The 16499-nt window shown below is 42.3% G+C and overlaps 1 protein-coding gene across 1 annotated transcript in view; it reads left to right on the top strand.

Annotated features, from left to right (window-relative positions):
* The window catches only part of LOC144679341 (chloride channel protein C-like), a 167517-nt gene that overhangs the window by 62414 nt on the left and 88604 nt on the right, over positions 1-16499 (top strand). Inside the window, exon 10 of the mRNA XM_078539718.1 lies at positions 6003-6174. Within this exon, the coding sequence (XP_078395844.1) occupies positions 6003-6174 (172 nt within the window). The remainder of the gene's footprint in view (positions 1-6002; positions 6175-16499) is intronic.

The raw sequence follows: 16499 nt of genomic DNA, 5'->3' as shown, positions 1-16499 counted from the left end.
GGAGAGGACCTTCCCCCAAGACAGCCATTGCACTCCTGTCTGCTTGAGTAAACCCTGGTAATTGGCTCCCGTCTCTTCACATGAAATAGTAAACAAGTGCGATTTCAAAGGACGTGATTTTACATAATGCACAATTTTCACTGTTTGGTCTAATACTGAAGTTAACTCAGGCGGCATTGCTTTGGCAACAAGAGCTTCATGATGCAGGATACAGTGACTGACGTGGATGTCAGGATTCTGTTCTTTCACCTTACTCACAAATCCTGTCATAGAAGCTGCTCTGTCAGTGCAGATGCTATTGCATTTGGTCCAGTTAAGATTGTTTTCCTCCAGGTAAGCAGTGACATAAAAGATTTTCTCTCCAGTCGCATGACCGGGTAATTCTTTGCAAAAGAAGAAATTTTCTTTGATAGATTCCCATCAACATACCTGACATTGGCTAAGAGCTGGCACTGTCTGTTAATATCTGTGGAGTCGTCAATCTACAGGGCAAATTTTCCACTCATTTCTAATTTCTCTTGATGCAACTATTCAATGTCAACTGATATTTCATCAATATGCCGTTTGATTGTATTATCAGAAAGAGGAACTTTGTCGAGTTCTTTGGCAGCATCAGCTCCCAACATTACTCTCACAATACTTTTGCATGCCGGCAGAATTATGGATGTCTTACTGCAGCTATATAGGGCATTGGTGAGACCACACCTGGAGTATTGTGCGCAGTTTTGGTCTCCTTACCTAAGAAAGGACATACTTGCCATAGAGCGAGGGCAGTGAAGGTTTATCAGACTGATTCCTGGGATGGCAGGATTGTCATATGAGGAGAGATTGGGCCGACTGGGCCTGTATTCACTGGAGTTTAGAAGAATGAGTGAGGATTTCATTGAAATGTATAAAATTCTGACAGAGCTGGACAGACTGGGTGCAGGGATGATATTTCTCTTGGCTGGGGAGTCTAGAACAAGGGGTCACAAGCTCAGGAAATGGGGTAGGCCATTTAGGACTGAGATGAGGAGAAATTTCTTCATTCAGAGGGTGGTGGACCTATGGAATTCTCTACCATGGAGGACTGAGGAGGCCCAGTCACTGAATCTATTTAAGGAAATAGGTTTCTAGGCTCTAAAGGTGTAAAGGTACACTAGGAGAGCGGGAGTATGGTGTTGAGATAGAGGATAAGCCGTGATAATATTGAATGGTGGAGCAGGCTCGAAGGGACGAATGACCTTACTCCTGCTTCTATTTTCTATGTTTCTATGAATTAGGGTTTCGGCAATGGCGTGTGGCTTCGTTGATTTTGCTACGAGCTCAGCCTCCTGCCTCCTGTGCATAATCTGAGACCCACACACACTCCATCATATGCTGATTTTGCTTTACGTTTTGTTCTCTCAGGTACCTGAACTACTGTATATCCTTGCTGGAGAGTGAGTGGTGTTCTGTATTCAAATGGCAGTTCAACTTACTTGGTACCATTGCAGCGTTTGAGAGCTTCTCCCTGCAAATTAGGTATTCTGGGACAGGGCAAGAGGCCTCACCAGTCCAGAAAATCGAAAAGCCTAGTAGCTGTCAATGTACTGTCCCTGTATGAAGCTCACTTTTATCTCCTGAGGTTCTGTTGTTTCGGCCACATCTGAATCAGAGCGGGATTCTTCACTTTTCTTCAAGACTTATCCATGGCAAACGGTGGTCCAACACATCGCATTACACAATAAATGCCTTCAAGCATCAAATTACAAGCACAATTTCAGCTATTTGGCTGTGCTAAGCAGAACACTGCTGCTCCAAAGGTGTACCCTTGCCCCAGTGTCCTGCAGCATACCAATCTTCAGCTGCCTTCTCGGATCTTTGGGGCATCTTTTGAGGTCTCTTTGACTACTCAGGCTTCTCCCAAGCCCACTTCACTTAAGATCTGCTCCCTGCAGCCCTTTCTCTAATTGGAGCCTGTTTCTTCTTTTCTTAACTCCATTGTCTTCCCTGTTTCTGACCCCTGTCTTCTTCCCTTACTTGGAACTTTGTTACAGGACTTCTCTCTGTCCTCTCTCCTCTGTTTGGGACCTCTTCCTGTCCCCCTCACTTGTGCCTGAGCTTTTGCACCCATCTTGAGTTTACTGTCTATGTGAAAGTGCATGGGGCCTGCGCGTGGGCTTGACGAAGGTAAAGAATCCGAACCGCAAATGTGCAGCCTGTTCCCGGATGACCCATATGCAGGATGCTGAGGTTCATTGGGACTTGGAGATGCCAACCTCTGAGCTGAAAATGAAGGTAGGTTGGAATTCCTAAAAGCATAAGTTTGAAACTTATTTCCCGGCACACTTGGCCGACCTTCATGGCACAGCCGTGTGCCACGGCACACCAATTGGGAACCACTGCTCTAGAAAGTGAGTCTGGGGAACTAATAATGGAAAATAAGGAAATTGTGGATGAATTGAATAGATAATTTGCATGTGTTTTCACTGTAGAGGATAGGTCCCAGAAAAAATTGTGAATAAGGAGGTGAAAGGGATAATGGAACTTAGGTCAGAATTTTACCTTCGTCGTGTGGCGTGTGCCCAACAAGCCGGAACGTAAAATGACGTGCGATGCCATTGGGCGTGTGTCCCGATGTCACCGTGCACCGTCGTGATATTTCGTTCGATGGGAGCGCAGCCGACTCCGGCGCACACCCGCCGATAATTGAAAGGCCTATTAAGGCCATTAAGAAGGTAATTAAGTTGAAGTTTTTGCTGCCTGTCCAACCTAATGGTTGGCGGACAGGCGAAAAAGCCAAGCAGCCTTTACATTTTTTTAGGAAACCTCACCCACAAGCAGGATGAGGTTTCCTAAAGGTATTACAAATGAAATAAAAACTTTCTTTTGAAATTAAAAACATGTCCCATCTCATGTGACACAGTCATATGAGGGGACTTGTTTCACTGAACTTTTATTGTATTTATTAATTTTTTCAAAAAGCTCTTCAACCTCCCTGAGGCAGCTCCGTGCCTCAGGGAGATTGAAATGCTCTTTCGCGCGCATGCGTGAACTGCGTGCCAGGCCTGCTCTCCCATCTCCCCCACCTGCACAGGAAGTGCTCAGTACTACTGCTCATGATCCATGCAGGGCTGGCCGTAATTGGCCCGCCCGCATGAAATCGTGGAGTGGAGCCGATCACGGGCGGCGGTCGGCTTCCTGACCACCCCTGCCTGATCCCGCCGAGCCCATCCAACACGGGGAAAATTTAGGCCTTAAAACAATTACAATCACTAGGAAAGGGGCACTGAGAAAATTATTAGAACAAAAAGCTGACAAGCCTCCAGGTCCTGATAGACTTCATCCTAGGGTCTTATAAGAAGTGGCTGCTGAGATAGTAGATGCCGGAAAGGTCCCATCCGATTGAAAAATAGTAAATGTGACTCCTCTATTCAAGAAGGGAGGGAGACAGAAAGCAGGAAATTACAGGTCAGTTAGCTTAGCATCCATCATAGGGAAAATGCAGGAATCTATTATTGAGGAAGTAATAGTGGGGCACTTAGAAATCTCAAAGCAATCAGGCAGACCCAACATGGCTTTGTGAAAGGGAAATCATGTTTGACTAATTTATAGGAGTTATTTGAGGAAGTAACAAGCAACGTGGATTAAGGGGAACCTGTGGACTTGTATTTCCAAAAGGCAGTCGATAAGGTGCCACATCAAAGGTTACTTCACAAGATAAGAGCTCATGGCATAGGGGGCAACACATTAGCATGGAGAGAGGATTGGTTAGCTAACAGGATAGTGATAAATGGGTGATTTTTGGGTTGGTAAGATGTGACGAGTGGAGTGCCACAATGATCAGTGTTGAGGCCTCAACTATTTACAATTTATATCAATGACTTGGGTGAAGGGACTGAATGTATGGTTGCTAAATTTGTTGATGATACAAAGATAGGTAGGAAAGTAAGTTGTTAAGAGGACACAAAGAGTCTGCAAAGGGATATAGATAAGTCAAGTGAGTGGTTAAAATTTGGCAGATGGAGTATAATGTTGGAAAATGTGATTTTGTCCACTTTGACAGGAAGAATAGAAAAGCAGCATATTATTTAAATGGAGAGAGATTGCAAAACTATAGATACAGAGGGATCTGGATATCCTAGTGCATAGATCATAAAAAGTTAGCATGCAGGTACAGCAAATGATTAGGAAGGTAAATGGAATGTTGCCTTTTTTTGTGAAGGGAATGGGATATAAAAGTAGAGATGTTTTGCTACAAAAACAGAAACAGAAAATGCTGGAAAAATAGGTCTGGCAGCATCTGTGGAGAGAGAAACAGAGTTAACATTTTGAGTCCATATCACCCTTCTTCAGACCCCTCTTTCAACTGTTTTGCTATAGTTGTATAGCACATTACTGAGACCACATCTGGAGTACTCTGTACAGTTTTGGTCTCCTCATTTAAGGAAGGATATAAATGCATTAGAAGCAGTTCAGAGAAGGTTCACTTGACTGATACCTGCAATGGAGGTGTTACCTTATGAGGAAAAGTTGGATTGGCTGGGCCTGTGTCCACTGGAGTATAGAAGAATGAGAAGTGATCTTATTGAAACATAAAATTCTGAGTGGATTTGACAGGATGGATGCTGAAAGGATGTTTCCCCTTGTAGGAGAGACTAGAACTAGGGGACACAGTTTAAAAATAAGGGGTCCCCCATTTATGACAAAGATGAGGAGACATTTTTTCAATGATAGGATCATGAGTCTTTGGACCGCTCTTCTCCAGAGAGCGTTGGAGGAGGGCCAATGAATATTTTTAAGGCAGAGGTAGATAGATTCTTGATTAACAAGGGAGTCAAAGGTTATGAGGAGTAGGTGGGAATGTGGAGCTGGGGCCAAGATCAGTTCAGCCATGATCTCATTGAATTGTGGGGCTCAAGAGGGGCCAAATGGCCTACACCTGCTCCTAATTCGTATGTTGGTATGTTCATTGCCCTACTCCTGTTCAGCTTCTGGTTAATTGTGACCTCAGGTTGTTGATGGAAGGTTGAATTTGGTGATGTTGAAAATCAGCTGGAGGTTTTGGCCTTTTCAGTTAAGAACCAATTGGATATTATAAGGTTCTTTTTGGATACATGAACTTAGATGGGTCAAATAACCTTCCTCATCCATAATTATCTTGAGATCGTGTGATGAGAATGAACATTTTTGGCACAATAACATCATTTTTTTAGTGGTACTGCAAGTATTTGCATCACAATTTTAATAATGATATATATTGAGTGTAAGATTTATAGGGAATATAATAGTCAAAATAGCCACAAATATCAAGGACAAACATAGAATTCACATGAGACCAGTTACTCCTCATCATTTAATTTGGTTATTTGTTTTGCTTGCTGTCATACATTTGCACTGTTTTCAATTTATTTTTTAATTTTCAAGCTAGTTTAGATAGTTTACATGTTTTTGATTTATTAATGAATTTACTTCTCTTTCTTTAATGTTTCCCTTTCCAGTTTTTAGTATTTCTTTTAAAATCCAGGCTGACACTTCAGTGCTTTACTTCTAGAGTGCTGCGTTTTCAGATGAGACCTAAAAGAAAGGGAAGCAATGGCCCTTTCAGGTGGACATAAAAGATCCCACAACACTATTCAAAGATAAGCAGGGCAGTTTGTCCAGTGCTCTGGCCAACATTTATCCCTCAACCAATACCAGCAAAATCAGATAATTCTGGTCATTCACCTCATTGCTGTCTGTGGGACTTTGCTGTGCCCAAATTGGCTAAAGCCTTTCCCTACATTACAACACTTTAAAAATACTTCATTAGTTGTGAATCACATCAGATCAAGGGGAATCACCCCGAAACATTAACTTTGTTTTTCTCTCCACAGATGCTGCCTAAGCTGTTGAGCATTTCCAGCATTTTCTGTTTTTATTATGTTTTATTACGTTAAAGCCACGATATAAGTACAAGTTATTGATGTTGTTTTATTTTAGATTGTCAGCATCTGCAGTATTTTGCTTTTGTCTCTCTAAACTGTTGTGTCTGCCTTCAGCTGCTGTACTTCTGATTGAAAACGGATATAATGGAATTGTGTATCTCTTCAGAAGAGGGACACATGAAGAATTTGGATATGCTGCTCTCTTCACAGCCCTTATTATTTACTACCTATTTTCTTGTTGGACAGCTGGTACTTCTATGGCATGTGGACTTGTCATACCAATGCTGTAAGAAGCCATTTTACTTCTGTAAACCTGTCAAAGGGACATGCTTTCCAGTGTACTTTCTAATAAGGCCAACAAGGCCAACAAATAATTAACTGAGCAATCTACATTTATGAGTTACTACTTTATTGCCAATGAAAACCCAACTCTTTCAACCTCCATAAACTTAAGCTCATCCAAAACTCTGCTGCCCATTTCCTATCTCGCACCAGGTCCCATTCACCCATCACCCCTGTGCTGTCTGACCCACATTGGTTCCCAGTTAAGCAACACCTCTATTTTAAAACTCTCACCTTGTTTTTAGACCCTTCCATATCTTCACCCCTCTAGTTCTATAACCCTCTGATATACCTGCATTCCTCCAATTCTTGCCTATTGAGCATCTCTTTAATCGCTTCACCATTGGCAACAATACCTTCATCTGCTAAGGCCCAAAATTCTGGAATTCCCTTCCTAAGCCTCTCAGCTTTCCTTAAACCCTCTTGAAGATGTTCATTTTTGACCAAGTTTATGGTCTTCTACTCTAATCTCTCATGTGGCTTGGTGTCAAATTTTATTTGATAACACTCCTGTCAAGTGCTTGCGACTTCTTAGATTATTAAAGTGGCTATGTAAATGCAAGTTATTGTTTTGCTGCTGTTGGTGTTAAAATAATAGATTCAAAAATCTGATACGGCCTGTGTCAATCTCTGATATGGCCTCTCTTTACCCATGTCAATCTCTGATACAGCCTGTCTTTACCCATGTCAATCTCTGATACAGCCTGTCTTTACTTATGTGAATCCCCGATACAGCCTGTCATTACCTATGTCAATCTCTGATGCAGCCTGTCTTTACTTATGTCAATCTCTGGTAGAGCCTGTCTTTACCTATGGCAATCTCTGATACAGCCTGTCTATACTTATGTCAATCTCCGATACAGCCTGTCTTTAGTTATGTCAATCTCTGATACAGCCTGACTTTACCCGTGTCAATCTCTGATAAGCCTGTCTTTACCCATGTCAATCTCTGACACAGCCTGTCTTTACCTATGTCAATCTCTGACAGCCTGTCTTTACTTATATCGATCTCTGATACAGCCTGTCTTTACCTCTGTCAATCTTTCATACAGCCTGTCTTTACTTATGTCAATCTCTGACACAGCCTGTCTTTACCCATGTCAATCTCAGACACAGCCTGTCTTTACCTGTGTCAATCTCAGACACAGCCTGTCTTTACCTCTGTCAATCTCTGACAGCCTGTCTTTACCTATTTCAATCTCTGATACAGCCTGTCTTTACCTGTGTCAATATCTGATACAGCCTGTCTTTACTTATGTAATCTCTGATACAGCCCGTCTTTAACTGTGTCAATCTCTGATACAGCCTGTCTTTACCCGTGTCAATCTCTGATATAGCCTGTCTTTCCTTATGTCAATCTCTGATACGGCCTGTCTATACCCGTGTCAATCTCTGATACAGCCTGTCTTTACTTATGTCAATCTCTGATACAGCCTGTCTTTACCCGTGTCAATCTCTGGTACAGCCTGTCTTTACTTATGTCAATCTCTGGTATAGCCTGTCTTTACCTATGTCAATCTCTGTTACATCCTGCCTTTACTTTTGTCAATATCTGTTATAGCCTGTCTTTACTTATGTCAATCTCTGATACAGCCTGTCTTTACTTATGTCAATCTCTGGTACAGCCTGCCTTTACTTTTTTCACTCCCTGATACAGACTGTCTTTACCCGTGTCAATCTCTGATACAGCCTGTCTTTACCCGTGTTAATCTCTGATATAGCCTGTCTTTACCTGTGTCAATCTCTGATACAGCCTGTCTTTACCCGTGTCAATCTCTGGTACAGCCTGTCTTTACTTATGTCAATCTCTGGTATAGCCTGTCTTTACCTATGTCAATCTCTGATACATCCTGTCTTTACTTTTGTCAATCTGTGGTACAGCCTGCCTTTACTTTTTTCATTCCCTGATATAGATTGTCTTTACCCATGTCAATCTCTGATACAGCCTGTCTTTAACCGTGTCAATCTCTGATACAGCCTGTCTTTACCTATGTCAATCTCTGACACAGCCTGTCTTTACCCGTGTCAATCTCTGATACAGCCTGTCTTTACACGTGTCAATCTCTGATACAGCCTGTCTTTACTTATGTCAATCTCTGATACAGTCTGTCCTTACTTATGTCAATCTCTGACACAGCCTGTCTTTACCCGTGTCAATCTCTGATACAGCCTGTCTTTACCTGTGTCAATCTCTGAAACAGCCTGTCTTTACTTATGCCAATCTCTGGTACAGCCTGTCTTTATCTATGTCAATCTCTGATACAGCCTATCTTTACCCATGTCAATCTTTGCTACAGCCTGTTTTTGCCTGTACCAATCTCTGATGCAGACTGCCTTTACTTATGTCAATCTCTGATACAGCCTGCTTTACCTATGTCAATCTCTGACACAGCCTGTCTTTACCCATGACAATCTCTGATACAGCCTGCCTTTACTTATGTCAATCTCTGATACAGCCAGTCTTTACCCGTGTCAATCTCTGATACAGCCTGTCTTTACTTATGTCAATCTCCGATACAGCTTGTCTTTACCCGTGTCAATCTCTGACATAGCCTGTCTTTACCTATGTCAATCTCTGATACAGCCTGTCTTTACCTGTATCAATCTCTGATACAGCCTGTCTTTACCTATACCAATCTTTGATACAGCCTGTCTTTACTTATGTCAATCCCTGATACAGCCTGTGTTTACCTGTGTTGATCTCTCACACAGCCTGTGTTTAACTGTATTATCTGGTACATGTATCAATCTCTGATACAGCCTGTTTTTGCCTTGTCAATCTCTAACACAGTCTGTCTTTACCCGTGTCAATCTCTGACACAGCCTGTCTTTACCTATGTCAATCTCTGATACAGCCTGTCTTTACTTATGTCAATCTCCGATACAGCTTGTCTTTACTTATGTCAATCTCTGATACAGCCTGTGTTTACCCGTGTCAATCTCTGATAGAGCCTGTCTTTACCCATGTGAATCTCTGACAAAGCCTGTCTTTACCTATGTCAATCTCTGATACAGACTGTCTTTACCTGTATCAATCTCTGATACAGCCTGTCTTTACCTATGTCAAACTCTGATACAGCCTGTCTTTACCCGTGTCAATCACTGTTACAGCCTGCCTTTTCTTATGTCAATCTCTGATACAGCCTGTCTTTACCCATGTCCATCTCTGCTACAGCCTGTCTTTGCCCGTACCAATCTCTGATGCAGCCTGCCTTTACTTATGTCAATCTCTGACACAGCCTGTCTTTACCCGTGTCAAGCTCTGATACAGCTTGTCTTTACTTATGTCAAACTCTGATACAGCCTGTCTTTACTTATGTCAATCTCTCATACAGCCTCCTTTACCCGTGTCAATCTCTGATACAGCCTGTCTTTAGTTATGTCAAGCGCTGATACAGCCTGTCTTTACCCGTGTCAATCTCTGATACAGCCTGTCTTTACCCGTGTCAATCTCTGATATAGCCTGTCTTTACTTAAGTCAATCTCTGATACAGCCTGTCTTTACCCGTGTCAATCTCTGATACAGCCTGTCTTTACCTGTGTCAATCTCTGATACAGCCTGTCTTTACCTGTGTCAATCTCTATACAGCCCGTCTTTATCCATATCAATCGCTGATACAGCCTGGCTTTACTTATGCCAATCTCTGATACAGTCTGTCTTTACCTGTGTCAATCACTGATACAGCCTGTGTTTAGCTATGTCAATCTCTAACACAGCCTGTCTTTACCCGTGTCAATCTCTGATACAGCCTGTCTTTAATTATGTCAATCTCTGATATAGCCTGTCTTTACTTATGTCAATCTCTGATACAGCCTGTCTTTACCCGTGTCAATCTCTGAGATAGCCTGTCTTTACTTATGTCAATCTCTGATACGGCCTGTCTTTACCCGTGTCAATCTCTGATACAGCCTGTCTTTAATTATGTCAATCTCTGATACAGCCTGTCTTTACCCGTGTCAATCTCTGGTACAGCCTGTCTTTACTTATGTCAATCTCTGGTATAGCTTGTCTTTACCTATGTCAATCTCTGATACATCCTGTCTTTACTTTTGTCAATCTCTGTTATAGCCTGTCTTTACTTATGTCAATCTCTGATACAGCCTGCCTTTACTTTTTTCACTCCCTGATACAGACTGTCTTTACCCGTGTCAATCTCTGATACAGCCTGTCTTTACCCGTGTCAATCTCTGATATAGCCTGTCTTTACCCAAGTCAATCTCTGTTACAGCCTGTCTTTACCCGTGTCAATCTCTGATACAGCCTGTCTTTACCTGTGTCAATCTCTGATACAGCCTGTCTTTACCTGTGTCAATCTCTATACAGCCCGTCTTTACCCATATCAATCACTGATACAGCCTGTCTTTACTTATGCCAATCTCTGAAACAGCCTGTCTTTACCTGTGTCAATCTCTGATACAGCCTGTCTTTAATTATGTCAATCTCTGATATAGCCTGTCTTTACTTATGTCAATCTCTGATACAGCCTGTCTTTACCCGTGTCAATCTCTGATACAGCCTGTCTTTGCTTATGTCTATCTCTGGTATAGCCTGTCTTTACTTTTTTCACTCCCTGATACAGCCTGTCTTTACCCGTGTCAACCTCTGATACAGCCTGTCTTTAACCGTGTCAATCTCTGATACAGCCTGTCTTTACTTAAGTCAATCTCTGATACAGCCTGTCTTTACCTATGTCAATCTCTGACACAGCCTGTCTTTACCCGTGTCATTCTCTGATACAGCCTGCCTTTACGTGTGTCAATCTCTATACAGCCTGTCTTTACCCATATCGATCTCTGATACAGCCTGTCTTTACTTATGTCAATCTCTGATACAGCCTGTCTTTACTTATGCCAATCTCTGATACAGCCTGTCTTTACCCGTGTCAATCACTGATACAGACTGTGTTTAGCTATGTCAATCTCTAACACAGCCTGTCTTTACCCGTGTCAATCTCTGATACAGCCTGTCTTTACTTATGTCAATCTCTGATATAGCCCGTCTTTACTTATGTCAATCTCTGATACAGTCTGTCCTTATTTATGTCAATCTCTGGTACAGCCTGTCTTAACCTATGTCAATCACTGGTACAGCCTGTTTTTACTTTTTTCACTCCCTGATACAGCCTGTCTTTACCTGTGTCAATCTCTGAAACAGCCTGTCTTTACTTATGCCAATCTCTGGTACAGCCTGTCTTTATCTATGTCAATCTCTGGTAAAGCCTGTCTTTACTTTTTTCACTCCCTGATACAGCCTGTCTTTACCCGTGTCAGTCTCTGATACAGCCTATCTTTACCCGTGTCAATCACTGTTACAGCCTGTCTTTACCCGTGTCATCCTCTGATACAACCTGTCTTTACCCATGTCAATCTCTGCTACAGCCTGTCTTTACTTATGTCAATTTCTGGCACAGCCTGTCTTTACCCGTGTCAATCTCTGATACAGCCTGTCTTTACCCATGTCAATCTCTGCTACAGCCTGTCTTTGCCCGTACCAATCTCTGATACAGCCTGCCTTTAATTATGTCAATCTCTGATACAGCCTGCTTTACCTATGTCAATCTCTGACACAGCCTGTCTTTACCCATGTCAATCTCTGATACAGCCTGTCGTTACTTATGTCAATCTCTGGTATAGCCTGTCTTTATATATGTCAATCTCTGATACACCCTGTCTACTTTTGTCAATCTTTGTTTTAGCCTGTCTTTACTTATGTCAATCTCTGGTACAGCCTGCCTTTACTTTTTTCACTCCCTGATACAGACTGTCTTTACCCGTGTCAATCTCTGATACAGCCTGTCTTTACTTATGTCAATTTCTGGCACAGCCTGTCTTTACCCCTGTCAATCTCTGATACAGCCTGTCTTTGCCCATACCAATCTCTGATGCAGCCTGCCTTTATTTATGTCAATCTCTGATACAGCCTGTTTTACCTATGTCAATCTCTGACACAGCCTGTCTTTACCCATGTCAATCTCTGATACAGCCTGCCTTTACTTATGTCAATCTCTGATACAGTCTGTCCTTACTTATGTCAATCTCTGGTACAGCCTGTCTTAACCTATGTCAATCACTGGTACAACCTGTTTTTACTTTTTTCACTCCCTGATACAGCCTGTCTTTACCCGTGTCAGTCTCTGATACAGCCTATCTTTACCCGTGTCAATCACTGTTACAGCCTGTCTTTACCCGTGTCATCCTCTGAAACAGCCTGTCTTTACCCATGTCAATCTCTGCTACAGCCTGTCTTTCCTTATGTCAATTTCTGGCACAGCCTGTCTTTACCCGTGTCAATCTCTGATACAGCCTGTCTTTACCCATGTCAATCTCTGCTACAGCCTGTCTTTGCTCGTACCAATCTCTGATGCAGCCTGCCTTTAATTATGTCAATCTCTGATACAGCCTGCTTTACCTATGTCAATCTCTGACACAGCCTGTCTTTACCCATGTCAATCTCTGATACAGCCTGTCGTTACTTATGTCAATCTCTGGTATAGCCTGTCTTTATATATGTCAATCTCTGATACACCCTGTCTACTTTTGTCAATCTTTGTTTTAGCCTGTCTTTACTTTTGTCAATCTCTGGTACAGCCTGCCTTTACTTTTTTCACTCCCTGATACAGACTGTCTTTACCTGTGTCAATCTCTGATACAGCCTGTCTTTACTTATGTCAATTTCTGGCACAGCCTGTCTTTACCCCTGTCAATCTCTGATACAGCCTGTCTTTGCCCGTACCAATCTCTGATGCAGTCTGCCTTTATTTATGTCAATCTCTGATACAGCCTGCTTTACCTATGTCAATCTCTGACACAGCCTGTCTTTACCCATGTCAATCTCTGATACAGCCTGCCTTTACTTATGTCAATCTCTGATACAGCCAGTCTTTACCCGTGTCAATCTCTGATACAGCCTGTCTTTACTTATGTCAATCTCCGATACAGCTTGTCTTTACTTATGTCAATCTCTGATACAGCCTGTGTTTACCCGTGTCAATCTCTGATAGAGCCTGTCTTTACCCATGTGAATCTCTGACAAAGCCTGTCTTTACCTATGTCAATCTCTGATACAGACTGTCTTTACCTGTATCAATCTCTGATACAGCCTGTCTTTACCTGTATCAATCTCTGATACAGCCTGTCTTTACCTATGCCAATCTTTGATACAGCCTGTCTTTACTTATGTCAATCCCTGATACAGCCTGTGTTTACCTGTGTTGATCTCTCACACAGCCTGTCTCTACCTGTATTATCTGGTACATGTGTCAATCTCTGATACAGCCTGTTTTTGCCTTGTCAATCTCTGATACAGCCTGTCTTCACCTGTGTCAATCTCTGATACAGCCTGTCTTTACCCGTGTCAATCTCTGATACAGCCTGTCTTTACTTATGTCAATCTCCGATACAGCCTGCCTTTACCCGTGTCAAGCTCTGATACAGCCTGTCTTTACCTATGTCAAACTCTGATACAGCCTGTCTTTACCCGTGTCAATCACTGTTACAGCCTGCCTTTTCTTATGTCAATCTCTGATACAGCCTGTCTTTACCCATGTCAATCTCTGCTACAGCCTGTCTTTGCCCGTATTAATCTCTGATGCAGCCTTCCTTTACTTATGTCAATCTCTCATACAGCCTCCTTTACCCGTGTCAATCTCTGATACAGCCTGTCTTTACTTATGTCAAGCTCTGATACAGCCTGTCTTTACCCGTGTCAATCTCCGATACAGCTTGTCTTTACCTATGTTAATCTCTGACACAGCCTGTGTTTACCCGTGTCAAGCTCTGACACCACCTGTCTTTACCCGTGTCAATCTCTGATACAGCCTGTCTTTACCTATGCCAATCTTTGATACAGCCTGTCTTTACTTATGTCAATCTCTGATACAGCCTGTCTTTACCTGTGTTGATCTATCACACAGCCTATCTTTACCTGTAGTATCTCATACATGTGTCAATCTCTGAAACAGCCTGTTTTTGCCCTGTCAATCTCTGTAACAGCCTGTCTTTACCCATGTCAATCTCTGATACAGCCTGCCTTTACTTATGCCAATCTCCGATACAGCCTGCCTTTACCTATGTCAATGTCTGACAGCTTGTCCTTACTTATGCCAATCTCTGACACAGCCTGTCTTTACCCATGTCAATCTCTGATACCGCCTGTCTTTACCTGTGTCAATCTCTGTTACAGCCTGTCTTTACCCTGTCAATCTCTGGTACAACCTGTCTATACTTTTGTCAATCTCTCATACAGCCTGTCTTTACCTATGTCAATCTCTGACAGCCTGTCTTTACTTATATCAATCTCTGACACAGCCTGTCTTTACCCATGTCAAACTCTGATACAGCCTGTCTTTACCTATGTCAATGTCTGACACAGCCTGTCTTTACCCATGTCAATCTCTGATACCGCCTGCCTTTACCCGTGTCAATCTCTGATACAGCCTGTCCTTACTTATGTCAATTTCTGGCACAGCCTGTCTTTACCCGTGTCAATCTCTGATACAGCCTGTCTTTATCCATGTCAATCTCTGTACAGCCTGTCTTTGCCCGTACAAATCTCTGATGCAGCCTGCCTTTACTTATGTCAATCTCTCATACAGCCTCCTTTACCCGTGTCAATCTCTGATACAGCCTGTCTTTACTTATGTCAAGCTCTGATACAGCCTGTCTTTACCCGTGTCAATCTCCGATACAGCTTGTCTTTACTTATGTTAATCTCTGACACAGCCTGTGTTTACCCGTGTCAATCTCTGACACCACCAGTCTTTACCCATGTCAATCTCTGACACAGCCTGTCTTTACCCCTGTCAATCTCTGATACAGCCTGTCTTTACCTATGCCAATCTTTGATACAGCCTGTCTTTACTTATGTCAATCTCTGATACAGCCTGTCTTTACCTGTGTTGATCTATCACACAGCCTATCTTTACCTGTAGTATCTCGTACATGTGTCAATCTCTGAAACAGCCTGTTTTTGCCCTGTCAATCTCTGTTACACCCTGTCTTTACCCTGTCAATCTCTGATACAGCCTGTCTTTACTTTTGTCAATCTCTCATACAGCCTGTCTTTACTTATGTCAATCTCTGACACAGCCTGTCTTTACCTATGTCAATCTCTGACAGCCTGTCTTTACTTATATCAATCTCTGACACAGCCTGTTTTTACCCTTGTCAAGCTCTGATACAGCCTGTCCTTATCTATGTCAATCTCTGATACAGCCTGTCTTTACCTGTGTCAATCACTGTTACAGCCTGTCTTTTCTTATGTCAATCTCTGATACAGCCTGTCCTTACCCGTGTCAATCTCTGACACAGCCTGTCTTTACCTGTGTCAATCTCTGATACAGCCTGTCTTTACTTATGACAATCTTTGCTACAGCCTGTGTTTGCCCGTACCAATCTCTGATGCAGCTTGCCTTTACTTATGTCAATCTCTGATACAGCCTGTTTTTACCTATGTCAATCTCTGATATAGCCTGTCTTTAACTGTGTTGATCTCTGATACAGCCTGTCTTTACCTGTATTATCTAGCACATGTGTCAATCTCTGATATAGCCTGTCTTTAAATGTGTTTAGGGCTGTGGAAAAGTCTTTAAATTAACAGAGAAAGGGTAAGGGTGCAGGTGAAGAAAGATTTAGAAATCTAAAGAGAAAGGTTGATGCAACAGAACCATGTAGCAGTGTGGGTGAAGACCAGCAGAGTGGGACAGGATGGGACAGAGAGCTTAACAAAAATTGTGCATCAGTGAATACGGTCATTACAGAGAATAGAAGTAAAAAAATGAAATGAAATGTGCTTATCTGAATGCACAAAGCATCTGAAATAAGATAGTTGAGCTAGTGACATAAGTGGAGGTAAATGGTTTAGACTTAATCTTTCTTTCTTTATTCTTTCAAGGGATGTGGGCATCGCTGGCAAGCCCAGCATTTGTTGCCTATCCTTAATTGCCCTTGAACTGAATGGCGTGCTAGGCCATTTCAGAAGGCAGTTAAGTGTCAACCACATTGCTGTGGGTCTAGAATCACAAGATTGGTAAGGATGGCAGGTTCCTCCATTAAAAGTGTGAACCGAATGGGTTTTTAACAACAATCAATAACAGTTTCATGGTCACCATTACTTAGACTTTATATAAGAACATAAGAACAAGGAGCAGTAGGACATTCAGCCCCTCGAGCCAGCTCTGCCATTTATTAAGATCATGGCTGATCTGATAGCAACCTCAAATCTGCATCCAGTCTATCCCCAATAACCTATCACCCCCTTGTTTACCAATA

The sequence above is a fragment of the Cetorhinus maximus genome, chromosome 4, assembly GCF_964194155.1.
Source record: "Cetorhinus maximus chromosome 4, sCetMax3.hap1.1, whole genome shotgun sequence".
Lineage (NCBI taxonomy): Eukaryota > Metazoa > Chordata > Chondrichthyes > Lamniformes > Cetorhinidae > Cetorhinus > Cetorhinus maximus.
This window is presented reverse-complemented; position numbering and strand designations above follow the sequence as displayed.